Genomic DNA, 15928 nt, shown 5'->3' with positions numbered 1-15928 from the left:
ATGTAAATACAAGACCAAAAATAGCAATATGGACAAAAAAGAGGTGTAGTTAAGGTTGTACATTGTAAATGTAAAACAGCACCTGTGGTATCAACAGTGAATCACCCATCTTAATCACAATCAGGGTAAAAAAAATCCACCACAAAAAAGTGTTTCCACTGTACTGATTTCAGTAGCTTATAAGTACATAAAGGAAGATTAAACTTAGCAGTCTGTATAAAATAACAATTACTGATGTTCTGAAACATGTGAAAAGAGGAAAAATTTATAATATCTCAGTAATTAAATTACTGATAAATTATTTTTACTGCAATGTCATACTACCTGTACCTGATGGAACAAATATTCTATACTATTTATTCCATACGGAACATCTACTGTTATATTTATTCCTGTGGAAGTAATATTCCAGAATATTTTATTTATTTGGAACTTATATTATTTGGAACTTCTATTCCGTGACACCATTACAAATGATGAGTATAATACATGAAATGTACAGACAAACTTTATATCTATGTGAAAAGACCAAGAGAGATAACTGAGAAATCAAAATTCAAAGAAACATCTTTCAAAAACTGAATGGACCGCAAAATCCTATGCACACACGTTTATATATTCATGATATATAGAGAATAATACATGGCAAAATCCGTATCATATGTCGTATCATCCCGAGACATCAATATCAGCCCGTAGCACTGAGTTACCTTCAGTTTAGTCCAAATAATTATGACGTCTTGAAAGGCTATTATATTTTTTTTCTTTGACGCCTTACTTCGACGCGTCAAAGAAAAAAATTATAATAGCCTTTCAAGACGTCATAATTATTTGGACTACCTTCAGTTCTGCTTTTGTCTTGTGTCAAAGTCTTAAAAATAACTGCTCAATTATTTATACGAAGCACCTGGGTTACCTTACAATTTGCATGCTGTTGTTTTAAAAGTATTTTGTTTATTATTGTATTTATTTAAGTGTTTTGTATTTTTTATAGTTGCATTTTGTGTGCCAAAAAATATGAAAACTTGACGTTCGTGACGTTACATACCAAACAATGACGTCATTCAAACAATTGACCTATTTTGAGGGAATTTTTTCTTAAGCAAAAAAAACCCAAAAAAAACTGACTTTAAATAAAAAAAATAAAAAAAGGTATGCGATACGGGTTTTACCATGCGAAATGGGGTATGGGATACAGGTTTAGCTATGCGATACAGGGCAGGTGATACAGACTGGAAAAACAAACCTTTATTAGATATACAAAATAGCTGTATTTTGTACTAAATATATGATAAAAGGACATAACAATGTATTGTAGTAAGTTTCATATTGAGATGATATTAAACATTTGTAATTTAAAAGGGGCATTAAACTAACAAAAACTGAATGAACTATAAAATCCTACCATAGGCATAATGCACATCTACATATTATTTAATAGTATCTATAAATGTACAATGCTGTAAACCATGTTAGAGAAGATACAATGACAAGGTTGGTTCTTCAAAAATTCCTAGCCAAGTGGTTTAACTGAAAACAAGTCTTACTATAACAGAACATTCTACCAATAATCCACATGAATATGTATTTTTCATGGATCTAACAACAGCATAATTAAGTTTCATGCTGAACAGGATAAACAATGTAGGACAACAGATAGAGCCTAGAGGAGTTAAAATGAAAAGTCAATTCTTGTTAAACAGAAGTTGAAGTGAATCATACAAAGTACAAAGACAGTCAGGACAAGCTTATTGTTATACCCCAAAACTTATTTTGTAGTCCAAATCTCGCTTAATTAGATATAGGAAGATGTGGTGTGAGTGCCAATAAGACAACTCTCCATCCATTTAGTCACAATTTATAAAAGTATACCATCAAAGAGTAAGGAACAGTCTTCACAATTAACTGAGTCTTGGCACACATTGAACAGCAAGCTATAAATACTAAATAAAGGGTTCCAAAAAATTACTAGTGTAAAATTTTTCAAACAGGAAAACCATATGTCTAATCTATGTATTCTTTTGAGAAATGAGACACTTATGAACCACACCATTGACACCAACAAACGACAACTATAGCTACTAACATGACTAAACATGAGATTCCTGATTTAGGATACATGCTAATAATTGCAGCAAGATTAAACTTTTAAATGGTACAAAACCTTTTCCCTTATCTGAAACAAAAGTGTAACATCACAACATAGAAAAATAAAGTCTTTTATTAGTAATCATTATTGGAACAAGCATACACATATATCATGTATATATATTTAAGTGAATTCCCAATAATTAGAAAATTTTCACTTCAAAATAAATCAATCTTTAACATCTGCTATATATATATGTTGTGTACAAGTTATCATTTTGTACAAATTATAATTTGTATTTTGACTTTATAAAAATTGTAATTTGTACAAAAAGTGCTGTACAAATTACAATTTGTACAAAAATGAACAAAAATTTACTTATAACTTGTACAATAATTAATGATATCATATGGATTTTGGTACCAAAAGTATTGATACACATATTGAGGTTCTTTTAAATGACCTTTAACACACAGTACACCTACATTTATTGTAGGTTACAAAATGCTGTACATGATCTTTCACAATACAATATATCAAAAAACAAATATAATCGTTTTTGCAAAGTTTATGAATAAAAAAAAATCCTCAAAATAATGATAAGAAGTAATTATATAAGCAATACTATTTCGAAGATCAATTAGCCTTTAGCATGTTAAGTATAGTTGTGTAAAAACAGTGTATTTGATAATAAGGTTTAGTGTGTGGTCAGTTCATTACAATTGAATTCTATCGTGTCAATCAATGAATATTTCACCAAAAATTCATATTTAAAACTATGATACAAGTTATATTAAAGTGAATTTTGGTCAAATTTTGTACAATTTGTAATTTGTACAGGCATGTTTTGTACTCTTGTAAATCATAATTTGTACAAAGTCAAAATACAAATTATAATTTGTACAATATTTTTATACAAATTAAAATTTATACAAAATGATACCTTGTACACAACATGATATACAATGTGAATTTAGCAACTCTGAATTTCAATCAATTATGATTGTCTGTGGTATGGTGCCAGTGGTGGTACAGAAGGTGATGTTTTGCTTCATGTTTGGTATTATTCTATTTCATAACAAAGTCCTTCAAAGTACATTGAAATATGCCATGTGAATTCAGAAATGTCCATGGAACATGTTTGTACAATTAGGAATCCGGGTCCGTACGCCCTAATTCACGTTCGCCCTAGTACCTGTTCGCCCTGATACCTGTTCGCCCAGGGTTCATTCGCCCTGATTTTTATTTTTTACTAATTGTTGTCTAGTGGCATAATTTTAAGTATTTGAATAAAATATGTTGAAGTTTGTTGAAAAAATCACCGAATATTGATATTGCCGCAATCAATTTCATCATTTTCCCTTTGATTGCAGTAGAATACTGGAATACAATGTATTTATCTTTGTTGATATTTGTTAACAAAATAATTGTATTCAGTCATTCACTAACTTAGACTAGTCTCAGAGTATTTTAATGAATGAACTTGTAAATCCGTTTTACAGTTCGTACATTTTTTTTAAATTAATTTCAAGCTGAATATATTATCAAAACAAATTTGTTTTTTATATTATAAATCCATCAAAAGACAGGTATCACAATAAGCAGTGATCCGAATTATTTTGTCATAAAACAATAAATTAATGATCCTTAACAAGCCATAAACTTTTAGATATTTCCATGTTTCCATAAATTTCAAGAACATATACCATCGAAATATATCTGATTAAGTTTATTCAACTTCAATGCCCTGAATATTAATATTTTTTAGTAGGGCGAACGGACTATAAGGGCGAACGAACTCAGGGCAAACGGACCCAGGGCGAACATGTTACTAGGGCGAACGGTCCCGATACCTACAATTAGGCACTTTATTAAAAAAAACTTCTGACATCATACTATGGTCTGAAACACCTTAAAAACATGCAGAAGTTTATCATTCAGGTGAGCTGCCATTTAAATCATCAATGACCCCATTAATTATAGAAGTGCATTTGAATGGATACAATCAAATAGAGCAAAACAGGATATTACTTTTTTTATTTAATCTTCAGTGATTATCTGTTAGATAATATCGTTGTCAGTTCATGATAGGATTACTTACCTAATTATCAAAGCTCAGGCTTAATTTCCCAGGGGTGACAGGAAGGACCCTTCTCAAGTTGCTATGCTGGATCTACCCATTCAAATTCATATCACCATAGCAGGATACACGCTTTATCTACAATGAAAGAGGCAATTATAAAGTTTGTTGACTTGTATCCAGGAAGAAGGTCGAAGAGGCGTGTCTTGAATGTCAATCATTTGAGGCGCTCGTATTCAAATAACTCTCAATGAATGCAACATAGAAAGGAGATAAACCGTTTTCAAAACGTGCAAATGAAATTTAACATACCTAAATTTTTTAAAATGTAAATTTTTTATCAATTTCAATGTCTCTCCTCATCAGAGTGTTCAGTTGTCTGTTGACAGTTGATACAGTCACAAGTGTCCTGGTTTACGGACACACGCAATATCATTTGAGTTTTGATAATACAGAAAGAGTAAAAAATTTACATGTTTTAGTGGGATGTATTTTGATGGGAGTTTTAAATGTTGGAAGGGAAAATTTGTATGTAACAGCTTTAACTACGTGTTTAGTAAACCGGAAGTAATTGTCAGGTTAATAGTCGAAGTCATCAAGACGTTTTCGCCCCATTATTTGAATCGATCATCTTCAAGTTCATTCTTGACCAAAAAGACAAAAAAATCTTAAGTTACTTGAGAAGAGCAGATAAATAAACTACTTTGATTGATTTCGGTAATACATGCATTCTTTCAAAACATGTCCACTACTTAAACTGTTAAACAGTTTGTTCTCTTTCCCAAGCAATTGTTTTTTTTTGTTTCTGAGACAGTCACTGACTACATCGATCATGGTCTACTGGGAAAATTTCCATTTTCCTGTGATTTCAATGAGTGTCAGTTCTATTCTTAAATTGATAAAATCCCTGTGCCAGCCTGTTGGCTAAAAAGCCAGAAACGAATTAGTACATATGAGGAATCAGTCCGAGATTACACTGACGTCCGACGGCTGTTTAGCCAGACAAGCTGGGGCTGTGGGACGTAGCTAGTTGTCTGGCTAAACAGCAGTCAGAAGTCAGAGTAATCTCGGACTAATGAGGAATGAAACTTCTTTTTCCACATGAAATTTACTTTCTCAATGACACTACACATTATGGCTATTTGTCCGCCATTACTTGATGTCTATCTATCTTCATATTTCCGCACTCAGTCACAACTCTGACTATTACGTGCCGTTGCATGCGTGGCTAATTTTCAATTAAAAAGAAATAAATTTGCAGTAATATTATGTTACATTGCATCAGGAACATATATATTAACGGGACTTGACACTACCTAATTATCGCCGATTTCCTTGTCGTGAATTTAATAATAAATGACACGATACGGAAACGGACATGGTATAAATTCGTATTCGCAATTATGGTCGATAATTAACGGCTCTACATTTTCTATTCGAAACAGCTCAAAAACTATTGGTTTGGAAACTTGATTTTCTTTATTCATTGAAATAGGAATATAATGAATCACTATTATAAATATACAATATAATAAAAAAGAGAAATATTGGATTAAAAACGGCAAATTATTGTTATAATCGTCTCCTCTTTTCAAAATTAAATAAATAAAAAGTTTTTGAACAAGTTTTTTTTTATAAATTAAAAACAGACCTCTTCTAGAAAATCGTTTTATCTTGAGAAAATAGCTTTTTTGTTCTTAAATGATTTATTTTAGTTTCCATATTAAAATAGAAAGCCTTGGATAATTCTTTTAAATAAGGAAGCATAGTGAAATAATTACAAAATTACTTGTTTATACAAGTCCTCATTACAATATGAATAATTGTTTTTATTAAACTGATTTTTCGAATTTGATTGCGGATCAAAAGATTTGATTAACGCAATTAAAACAAATATCATCCTAATTAAAAGTGATGAAAATATTATGAAAAATAACCCAAGCCGACCGAGAAAACTTGCTTTGATCATGATTCCTCAACATTCATGACAAAATACACACAAGCCCACAACATGAGAATGAAGTTTGTAAATCCAAATCAGTCATTTGCTAACCATGTACGACAAAGAGAACTTCTTACCTTGGTCTGATGGTCTGCCTCTTTTCCGGTTAGGCAGATGCCTAAGAAAGTTTATTGCTATAGCAAGCTATAGCAAACTTTCCAAAAACCCAAAGAAGAAAAAAAAGAGAACTGCTCTTCTCGGTCTGATGATATGGACTTTGAGTTTGATGGTTTACTAGAATGCTAAACAGAGACTGACACTGCTGAGTTTTTCAGATGAAGAGTTTGAACCTTTAGCTGCCAAAAAGTCTAAAATTGCAATATCAACACCATGTCAGCCTAGCCAACTGAACACACCCTGTTATCAGTGTCCAGATTAATTGTGATAAGACGTAAAAGTCAATTGCTGGGTTTAGAGGTCATGTACGACAAAAAGATTGGCATTACAAGAATAAAAGGAATTTTCTTCTATTCACACCTATATTAATATGTCTTCTTTTATCAAAAGTCTTTTTAGAAGAGAAGACATATTAATATATATATATATATTGCAGTGCTTTAAAAAAATAATAATACCAGATGTGGAAATGATTGCACATGAGCTTACTTTCATTTGTTGATTGTGCAAGCTTTTCGCACTTTTTCTAGTTCCTAAATATATACATAAATTTTCCGAAAAAGGTGTAGATTTTGTCGTGCTTGAAAGACAGATTAACATTTGCAATGCAAATGCTTAAGAATGTTTTTATTTGTCAGTGCATATTTTAGTATGGAAAACCTTAAACCTCAATCATGACCAGTTCTTTGGTATATATATTTTAAGTCTTCATATAAATTCAGTGGTTTTCGTTTGTTTCTGTATAACATATTTGTTTTTCAATGATATTTTTTACATAAATAAGGCCGTTAGTTTTCTCTTTTGAATTGTTTTACATTGTCTTATCAGGGCCTTTTATAGCTGACTATGCGGTATGGGCTTTGCTCATTATTGAAGGCCATATGGTGACCTATAGTTGTTAATGTCTGTGTCATTTTGTGGATAGTTGTCTCATTGGCAATCAATAATTTAACTGCTATAATTCTTGCAATGATTGATTAACGTTTCCTATTTGTGACGATACCAATTAGACTTTTTATTAATAATGAAATAAATAACAAACAAACTTATATATTGATATGCTCTCTTTAATAGAGAAAGGATCGCATTGGTAGATAATATAATGTTCGATATTTTTATATGTCTCATCTTGCTCAATAAGGAAAGCTGGTGTCTGAACACTACTTATATCACATAATACTGTCAATTCAGTGATGGCCCAAAAAACTGTATCTGTATGAACTGTATACGTATCTGCAATAAAAATTATAATTTTACTAAATTGATAAAATATAAATTGGGAATGTGTCCATAGGGCACAAATTATACCCCTGCTGCAAAGCTTCAAAAATTCAAACTAAACCTTAACTATTATCATGATTATATATTTACTTTTGAACACATATACATATATTCATATTAAAGTTTAGGAAATGTGTCATTATACTTGAAAAATGAAGATTTATTTAATATTAATCATGCACAAATAATATTTCTTGACACCATGAAGCCACTTAGGTGCCAAGCCACTTTGACATTTTGTTTTTTTAACAATAATTTGATCATCTTTAATTTTTTTTTGATAAATTTTGTTTACAAAGTTTGTTTATATACAATAGTTCAAGTATAATACAAAAATATTTTTTGTATAAATAAGTGTCTTTTATTCAAAGAAAATAATCAGAAAAAAATAATTGTGACTTCCTGTCCTACATTCGCTTCGTACACCCTCATAAGCCACCTCTAAATGTTGTGAAGAATTGATGCATTTATGATCTAAAACTTTGAAATGACATTTTTCTGTGTGTTTGTGTGTGTGTGTGCGGGGGGGGGGGGGGGGGGGGACATTTATGTACTTTGACAACATCAAAATCACATATGCATGTCAAATTTTATATTTATTTTAGTGTTTGTGTGCTTTAAAAGGAGTTTTATTGTGATGGAGATTAAATAAGGTACACCTTGGAATAGTATAATATAATAATATATATGTTCCTGGGTACACAGACTGGCAAAATAAGGACCAAAAATGGCAAAATTGATGACTCGATATTTCTTTTAATATCAATAAAATGTCATTAAAACTAAGTTACACGGGATGCCAGTGTATCAAACTTGTAATCTGCAACATTTTTTTTGTAATAATTGCATTCATTTAATCACAATACGTTGGACAATGCAAGAGGGGGGATAATAAAAATGGCGCCAATGGCATTTCGGAATGAGACCGCGAATGATGACTGATTTCTTTATCAATACCAATAAAATAACATCCAAACTACATGAAACGTGAAGCTAGTGTACTAAACTTGTAAACTGTCGCTTCAAATTTGTCATGATCGCATTTTTTTCATCACAAAACGTTGGGCAATGCAATCGGATAATACAAAAAAAATGGCACCAGTAGCATTTTTCAATGATCGTGAATTTGACCAACGTAATAAAACACTTTACATAGAATAAATCACTCTCATATTAGTTACTTCATGTGAAAAAATATATCTTCTTAATGCTTAAACTTACCAACTCGTTAAAGTTGTTGAACGTGTGGAATTATGTGGATGATTCATTAGCAGTCATGATAGCTTTCAGTCCGACGCTTCCAGTCTCCATTAATCTTGCGAAGTCTCGTGACGTACGGGAGTGAAATAACTTTATACTGAAATGCGTACGAGATTCATTTCCCGTTAGATATACTGTTCCCAGATTGCATTGGTGCTTAGAAAGAAAAAAAAATGTCACACAGGTACCCGTAAAATTTTGACGTCATAAAACAAAATATCTGACACCACAATAAAAAAGTGATTGTTGTATGTGTCAAAAGTTCAAGCAGCCGGGATTAGCGATAAGGTGTATATATATACACTTTATAAACATAAAAATCGTTAAACATGTGTAACACGAGAGCATGAAATTTCATTAAATTTTTTTTGTCTTAACCTGGACTCTTCCGAAACTAAGACCTCTGTGTAACAAGACAGCATGTACCAACCAAGAATGAAGTACTTAATTAGCTCAATTGCTTATGTGTACGGCTGACTAAGTATCTACCACATTTACTTATAAGGGAAGCAATTCACCTTATCGCTAATCCTGGCTGACCTGGCCACTTGAACTTTTGACGCATACTCCAATCACTTTTCCATTGTGGCGTCTGATATTTTGTCATATAAGTTATATAATTTATGACGTCAAAATTCTCACACAAATTACCCTAGCTAGTATTCTTCTCTAACTACTGTTTTTTTTTAAATTGGCTACATACATATTGCATGTAATAGCAGAGCATTTATTTCATTTCAAAAATGGGACTTGAACCCGGAAACAAGGCAGTGTGTTAACAGACTGAGCTAAAGAAGTATTTCTTTTGTTCAATCGCTTATCGCTAACTAAGTATCTTCTACATTTAATAAGGGAAGTAATTCTTTCACACATGCAGTCAGGGGTACTACTTGTACAAGTGTATTTTATTTACTTGAAGAAGTAAAAAGAAATATACATATATAAGTAAATAAATAATGTTTAAATAATCTCCCCTTCATTTTCTCAAAAATTTACTTGTATAAGTAAATTTTTCTTACAATCCAACAAAAATCCTCAAGTTTTGAGATGTAAAATCATGCCTTTAATGATTTTTCCCAGGTTTGCTCAAATTTTTTAATTAAAGTTCAATGTTTCATCTCATTAGTTCAACAAAGAAACTGATTGCGCAAAGATCTTAAGTATTTGCGCAAGGCCTTCAAAAATTGCTCCTTGGGGGGCTTGTAAATGAGCAGTGTTCTGAAGATAACAGACAAATGAGATTTTCATTGTCCATGAAATTGCACTGAAATGATTAGTAAAGACATCTGCAAAGAGCAGATAACTTAAAATTCAATTACAGCAAAGAAATCCAAAGATTTCAATAAAAGAAGATAGGATGACTTTTTTACTTCTACAAGTAAAAAAATCTGAATGTCTAAGGAACATAACTCAGCCAATATTTTTTTTTACCTATACAAGTAAATAAAATTCACTTGTATAAGTAGCGTACAAATTTACTTATATGTGTATATTTATTTTTACTTCTTCAAGTAAATAAAATACACTTGTACAAGTAGTACCCCTGACTGACATGTTTTATTTCGTGTTGGGACCATACATGTCATGTTGAGTACAAAAAGTCAAAATGATTTACAAAAAAACTCTCCTTTTTTGTCGAGTCTTCGAATTCAGTTGTAAAAGCGAGACTAGTCGTCCGTGGCGTCGTCAACAAGTATTCACTCTGCAGTTAAAGTTTTTGAAATTTTAATAACTTTCTTAAACTATACTGGATTTCTACCAAACTTGGACAGAAGCTAATGTTTATGATCATAAGATGGTATTCAGAAGTTAATTTTGTAAAAAAAGAATTCAATTTTTTTCATATTTTACTTATAAATGGACTTAGTTTTTTCTGCAGAGAAACATAGCATTCACTCTGTAGTTAAAGTTTTTAGAATTTTAATAACTTTCTTAAACTATCCTGGGTTTGTTCCAAACTTGGACAGAAGCTTGTTTATGATGATAAGATATATATAGTATCCAGAAGAAAATTTTGTAAAAACATAAATCCATTTTTTCCATATTTTACTTTTAAATGGAATTAGGTTTTCTGCTGGGTAACATTACATTCACTATGTGGTTAAAGTTTTTAAAATTTCAATAACTTTCTTAAAACTATCATCAGTTTGTGCCAAACTTAGACAGAAGCTTATTTATGATCACAAGGTGGTATCCAGAAGTAAATTTTGTAAAAAGATAACTCCATATTTTCTGTATTTTACTTTTAAATGGCCTTAGATTTTCTTTAAAGTTAACATTACATACAGTCTGCAGTTAAAGTTTTCAAAACTTTTATTAGATTGATTAACTATCCTAGATTTTTACCAAACTTGGACAGATGCTTCTGACAATCATGAAAAAGTATCAAGAGGAATATTTCTATTGATCTTCTTCCTCATTCTTGTTGAGCCTGTGATTTACAGCAAATTAGGCAAGACACTGAGTTCCAAGGAACTCTTACACATTTTTTGCCTCAAGGTTGATAATCAGCAGGAGTCAATTTTTATGATAAATTTGTCCTATTTCTTGACCTATTGATATATCAATGTAGTGTGGACCCCAGTGAACATATTTACCATAACAGTTCTTAGGTTTAAGTGAAAATGATCTGGCTTCAGCACTGAACAGTCAAAAGAAGGTCAATTGCACCAAAAAATCCGAAATTTCCAGATTTTTGGAGTTTTGACTTCAACTGGTCTTGCAACTGTAGAAGTTGTTCCTTGGCGTATTTCTATAATAAACACAACCAGCAGGCAGTAGTTATCATGGTTATTTGCCCATGGATTAACACTATTTGTGGAAGTTTAAGGACTGAATTTCATGTGTCACTCAGACCAGTTTTATCTGATTTTAATTTTCAAGGTATGAAATGAAGGATATGAGCTCAAAATGAACATTCAAAGATACATTACCAGAGGGACAGTCAAAATAAATTGACAACAAAATAGCTTAAAAAACAAAAAGATAAAATAAACAACACAAACCCAACCAAAAACTAGGTTGGGAAGGGATCTCGGGTGCCCCAGAGGGGTAGGCAGATACTGCTCTGCATGTGGTACCTGGTCATGTTGCTCATGTTATTACAAACCCAGTAAATAGTCTAGGTCAGTAACATGCTTACATTTGGAAATGTCAAAGTTGTCCTAAAAGGTATGAGTGATTGGAGCCAAAAAAAAAGTCATGACAGTATTTTGGATATACCTGTAACATACATACGAGGGTGCTAATTTGCTCTATCACATGGTTGAGTGGGTGACAATTTATTGAATGTTACCGTCTCGTCCAGACCAATCAAAATGGATAATTTAAAGAACAGTGAATTGAATTTACATCTAGTAATTAAACACGTTGCTTAAGATCTACTTTTTGGCTCATATTTTCTTTTTTGACTATCACAATAAAAAAAACAACCTTTTGTTGTTTTTCCTAATACCTGTAACAGTGTTATGTACGTGACATTATAGAAAATACTTTAATAATAAAATTAATCTGTAAAACATATAATAATGATAGGACATTCAGTATAATAGATTAAATAACACATAGCCATGATAGCTGAGAGGGTGATAGAGCGTATTGGTTGACAATGTTTTCTTCGGAAAACAATATGCTCTACCACCCTCTCAGCTATTTTTTATTTATATAATGTAACCACATTCAAAACATCAGTTCCAATAAAGTTTTTGATATTGTACATGTTGTATAGTGTGAAAATATATTACTGCTTTTTTCGTTATTCAAATACATGTACTTCATGTACTTGCGAAGAGTAAAATTAATAAATTTACGTGTCGCAAAAAGTAACGTTTACATGTATTTACAGAATGGAAGACCAAGACAATCAAGATGTAGTACAGAGGTTCAAAGCAAAGAAATTTAACAGGACCTTTACTGTCACAAAACCAGAATGTAATAGGGCTGCGGAAACACAACATAACAATGGTGCTATCATAATACCAGACACTCCAAGGTATGTCAGAACAACATTGTTTTATATTATGCCACATTCAAGGAGTGGTTGGTAAACGATAATCTTCTTGTCCAATGATTGGTTCATCCATAAATTTGGTTGAATATTACTCTAGGGGTTGGTGGTGTGAGGGGGAATTATCAAGGGGATATTATTTGTGTGATAACCAGATAACATGCACAACTTCTTACTACTTTGTGAGAATTTTAACCTGGCCATGATTTTCCATGAGTTTCTGATACATGTGATATGTAGTTTAACTAACAACATGAACATTGTGGATTTATTTTTTGTTCTCTTCTCTAATAATGGTAATGATAGTAATTTATCTTTTCCCCTGTTTGTCTTGTTTGTCATGTTTGTCTTGTTTGTCTTGTTTGTCATGTTTGTCTTGTTTGTCTTGTTTGTCATGTTTGTCATGTTGGCAGCTCAGGAATTAGATCTATAATATAGTTAATGCTAACCTACAACATGTAATAGGAGATAATGACATACCACTCACCCTGATATTTTATTACACTTCTACCTCTGCCAATCAATATGTATAACATATTAACTGACTGAAAGTCCATCATCATGATCATTACATATGAAAATAACGTATTAGAAAATGTCATTGAATGTTCTTTATGTGTATTTTTAAATTGTATTTTGCAAGAATTTGAACATGTTATGGGAGATATCAATATTTTTGAACAACTTTATAGCTTGTTGCATTAGCTTTCTTGTATACTTTATACATTGTTATAGTGTCTGCATAAAATTCCTGGTAAACTTTTCTTTTTGTCTGCTGTGGCGCTTCCTCTTTGGTTGTTATGTGTGATGTCATGACGTCATTAATCTAAATTTAGAAAGATTTTTTATATTGTCGGTAAATGTACATATAAAGAGAAACATAACGTCAATATATATATAAACATGATAAATATACATGAATATAGAAACAATGCTTCAGATACTTAAATTTTGTTTCACAACAAAATAATTCTACATGTAAATGATTCATTCTTACATCATGTAAATTTAATTAAAGATGTTTAAATGTCAATAAGCATTGGTTGGGTTCATAGGTTATGATACTGGTTGACACAATGGTTGATATATAATACATGTTTAAAGGATCTTCATGGATGCTAGAAAATTTAAGAGAAATTTTTATACTTGTTGTGTGATCCACATTATACATGTTATACATTATTTTGAAATATATTATGATTTACATTTCCATTTATAGTCCAGTGTTTTCAAGATTCTCTGGTAAAAGAGACAGACTTTTTGAGCATGGAAAATCTCAACCTGAATGTGTTAGAAAGAAAGCTAGGAAATCTCTTGAACCAACAGAAAATATAGGTCCATATTTTCAATCAGATCGTACTAATGAAACAAAGCATGCAGGAAGTGCTATAGCAGCTTCAAGAAAAAAAATGGACTCCTGCTTTTTAAGTCAATGTGAAAATGAAGGAAGAAAGAAGAAACACACAATGGAAACTGATAAATATTTTCAGGATTTGTGGACTGATTATATTGAGAGCAATAATCCTACTGGCTCTGTAACAAATATGTCACCAACTCAGATGAGGAAAAAGCAGAAAGATATAGATGCTGATTTTGAGGTTCTTGTGAAAGAAAGTGAAGACCATCTGTCTGCCCTGTTGAAAGAAAGAAATGAAACTGTCATTCAAAAGAGAAATAAGAGTTTCTGCGAACCTAGAAAGAAAAGGCTTGCTCTGGATGCTGACAGTGCTGCTCATTCACACAAATATCAAAACAATTCTCTTGAATTAACCCCAGATAGACAAAAAAATGGGCCAATGTGTAAGAGACAGGGGGAGGATTCTGATTGTATTCATAACAAATTTTCTAGACTTAAAATGGACAGACAGGAGAAAGAACGAATTGACAGATTACTTGATAGTTCTGATAGTTGGTCACCAGAACTGCCTTCATCATATAACAAACAAAGAATACCTCAGGGGAAATTCCAGTTAAGTCCTTGTGGCTGGCCATCAGACTCAGATTCAGACACCAATTTAGATAATTCAGACACAGTTCCCTTACGTGAACTTATTGGTCGAGATTTGTCTGATAAAAAAAAGAGTTGCAAAGATACAGTCATGACAAATAAAGAAATTGTGAACAAAAATGGTCGTGATAGAATTCTCATGTATGAAAAAAAAAAGCTTGATTCAAAAGGCCTCAAACATTTTGTTCCAAAAAGAGAGTTAAAGGAGAAATATTTCTGCTCACCTAGACTTGAAAGTAAAAATGGTGTTAAAAGAAGTACACAAACTTTTGATTCACAAAACTCAAAAGTCTCAGGTACAGGAAATGATAAAATCCCCTCGCAAACATCAAGAATAGGCCAAATTGTACAAACTTCTACCTCAAACATGCCAAATGAACAGAATATGTCAGCTATATCTATATCAAGTGCTGACAGCCAAGAAACTCCTCCACGAGACATTGACAATGTCATTTTCCATACAGAAGATAATTTTTCTCCATTAGCACAATCAAATTTCACAAATGGTTTCCATCCAACTTTTTCCAGTCCAAGATTGCCTGTACCAATTTCCATACGTAGAGGTAGACATGCAGACAGAAGATCTCGCCCAGAAAGGATTATGGATGACTTTGATCCATCACCTGCAGAACTAATGTCTGACCAAGTCCGACCGTCTGCTAGTAATTCCCCTCCATCAAGAGATCATAGATTATTATCTCCAATGAATAGATCAAGATGGGCCAGAAGTCACAAAGGTTTGTAAGCTATCAAAACCTTTGCAATGTTTTAGACAATGTATTTAACTGTCCCAGAATGCATAAAATTTTAGGTTTGCATTTTTTTCATCTTCAAGAAAAAATTTAAGACCTTTGAAGAACATGAAGAATGACAAAAAAACAAACAAAGCACAATGCTGTATGTATATTGTAGATAGAATTTTATACATATATATTTACCTGTAAGTGAATGGTTATGGTTTTGAATAAGATACCTCTCTATCTTGCAAAATTGATGATAGAACAGACTTCAACAGTCCATAAATTAAAAAAAGAATATTAATCCGAACATGGAAAGGATAACACAATTTAATATAGTACACAGCA

General features: G+C 31.6%; 2 protein-coding genes across 4 annotated transcripts in view; one reads left to right on the top strand and one right to left on the bottom strand.

Annotated features, from left to right (window-relative positions):
- The window catches only part of LOC134683324 (lamin-B2-like), a 60898-nt gene extending 56595 nt beyond the window's left edge, over positions 1–4303 (bottom strand). Inside the window, exon 1 of the mRNA XM_063542550.1 lies at positions 4191–4303. The gene's annotated coding sequence lies outside the window, so the exon portion shown is untranslated. The remainder of the gene's footprint in view (positions 1–4190) is intronic.
- LOC134683326 (uncharacterized) overlaps positions 4209–15928 on the top strand; it is a 29868-nt gene continuing 18148 nt past the window's right edge. The window contains exons 1-3 of one of the 3 annotated variants that reach the window (XM_063542559.1): positions 4209–4321; positions 12674–12820; positions 14055–15580. In XM_063542559.1, coding sequence (XP_063398629.1) covers positions 12675–12820; positions 14055–15580 — 1672 coding nt within the window. In that variant the 5' untranslated portion in view covers positions 4209–4321; position 12674. Of the gene's footprint in view, positions 4322–4372; positions 4498–4729; positions 4887–12673; positions 12821–14054; positions 15581–15928 lie in introns of those variants that run through there. The other 2 variants (XM_063542557.1, XM_063542558.1) reach the window with 2 other exon arrangements.

This window comes from Mytilus trossulus, chromosome 9, assembly GCF_036588685.1.
Source record: "Mytilus trossulus isolate FHL-02 chromosome 9, PNRI_Mtr1.1.1.hap1, whole genome shotgun sequence".
NCBI classification, from domain to species: Eukaryota; Metazoa; Mollusca; class Bivalvia; order Mytilida; family Mytilidae; genus Mytilus; species Mytilus trossulus.
This window is presented reverse-complemented; position numbering and strand designations above follow the sequence as displayed.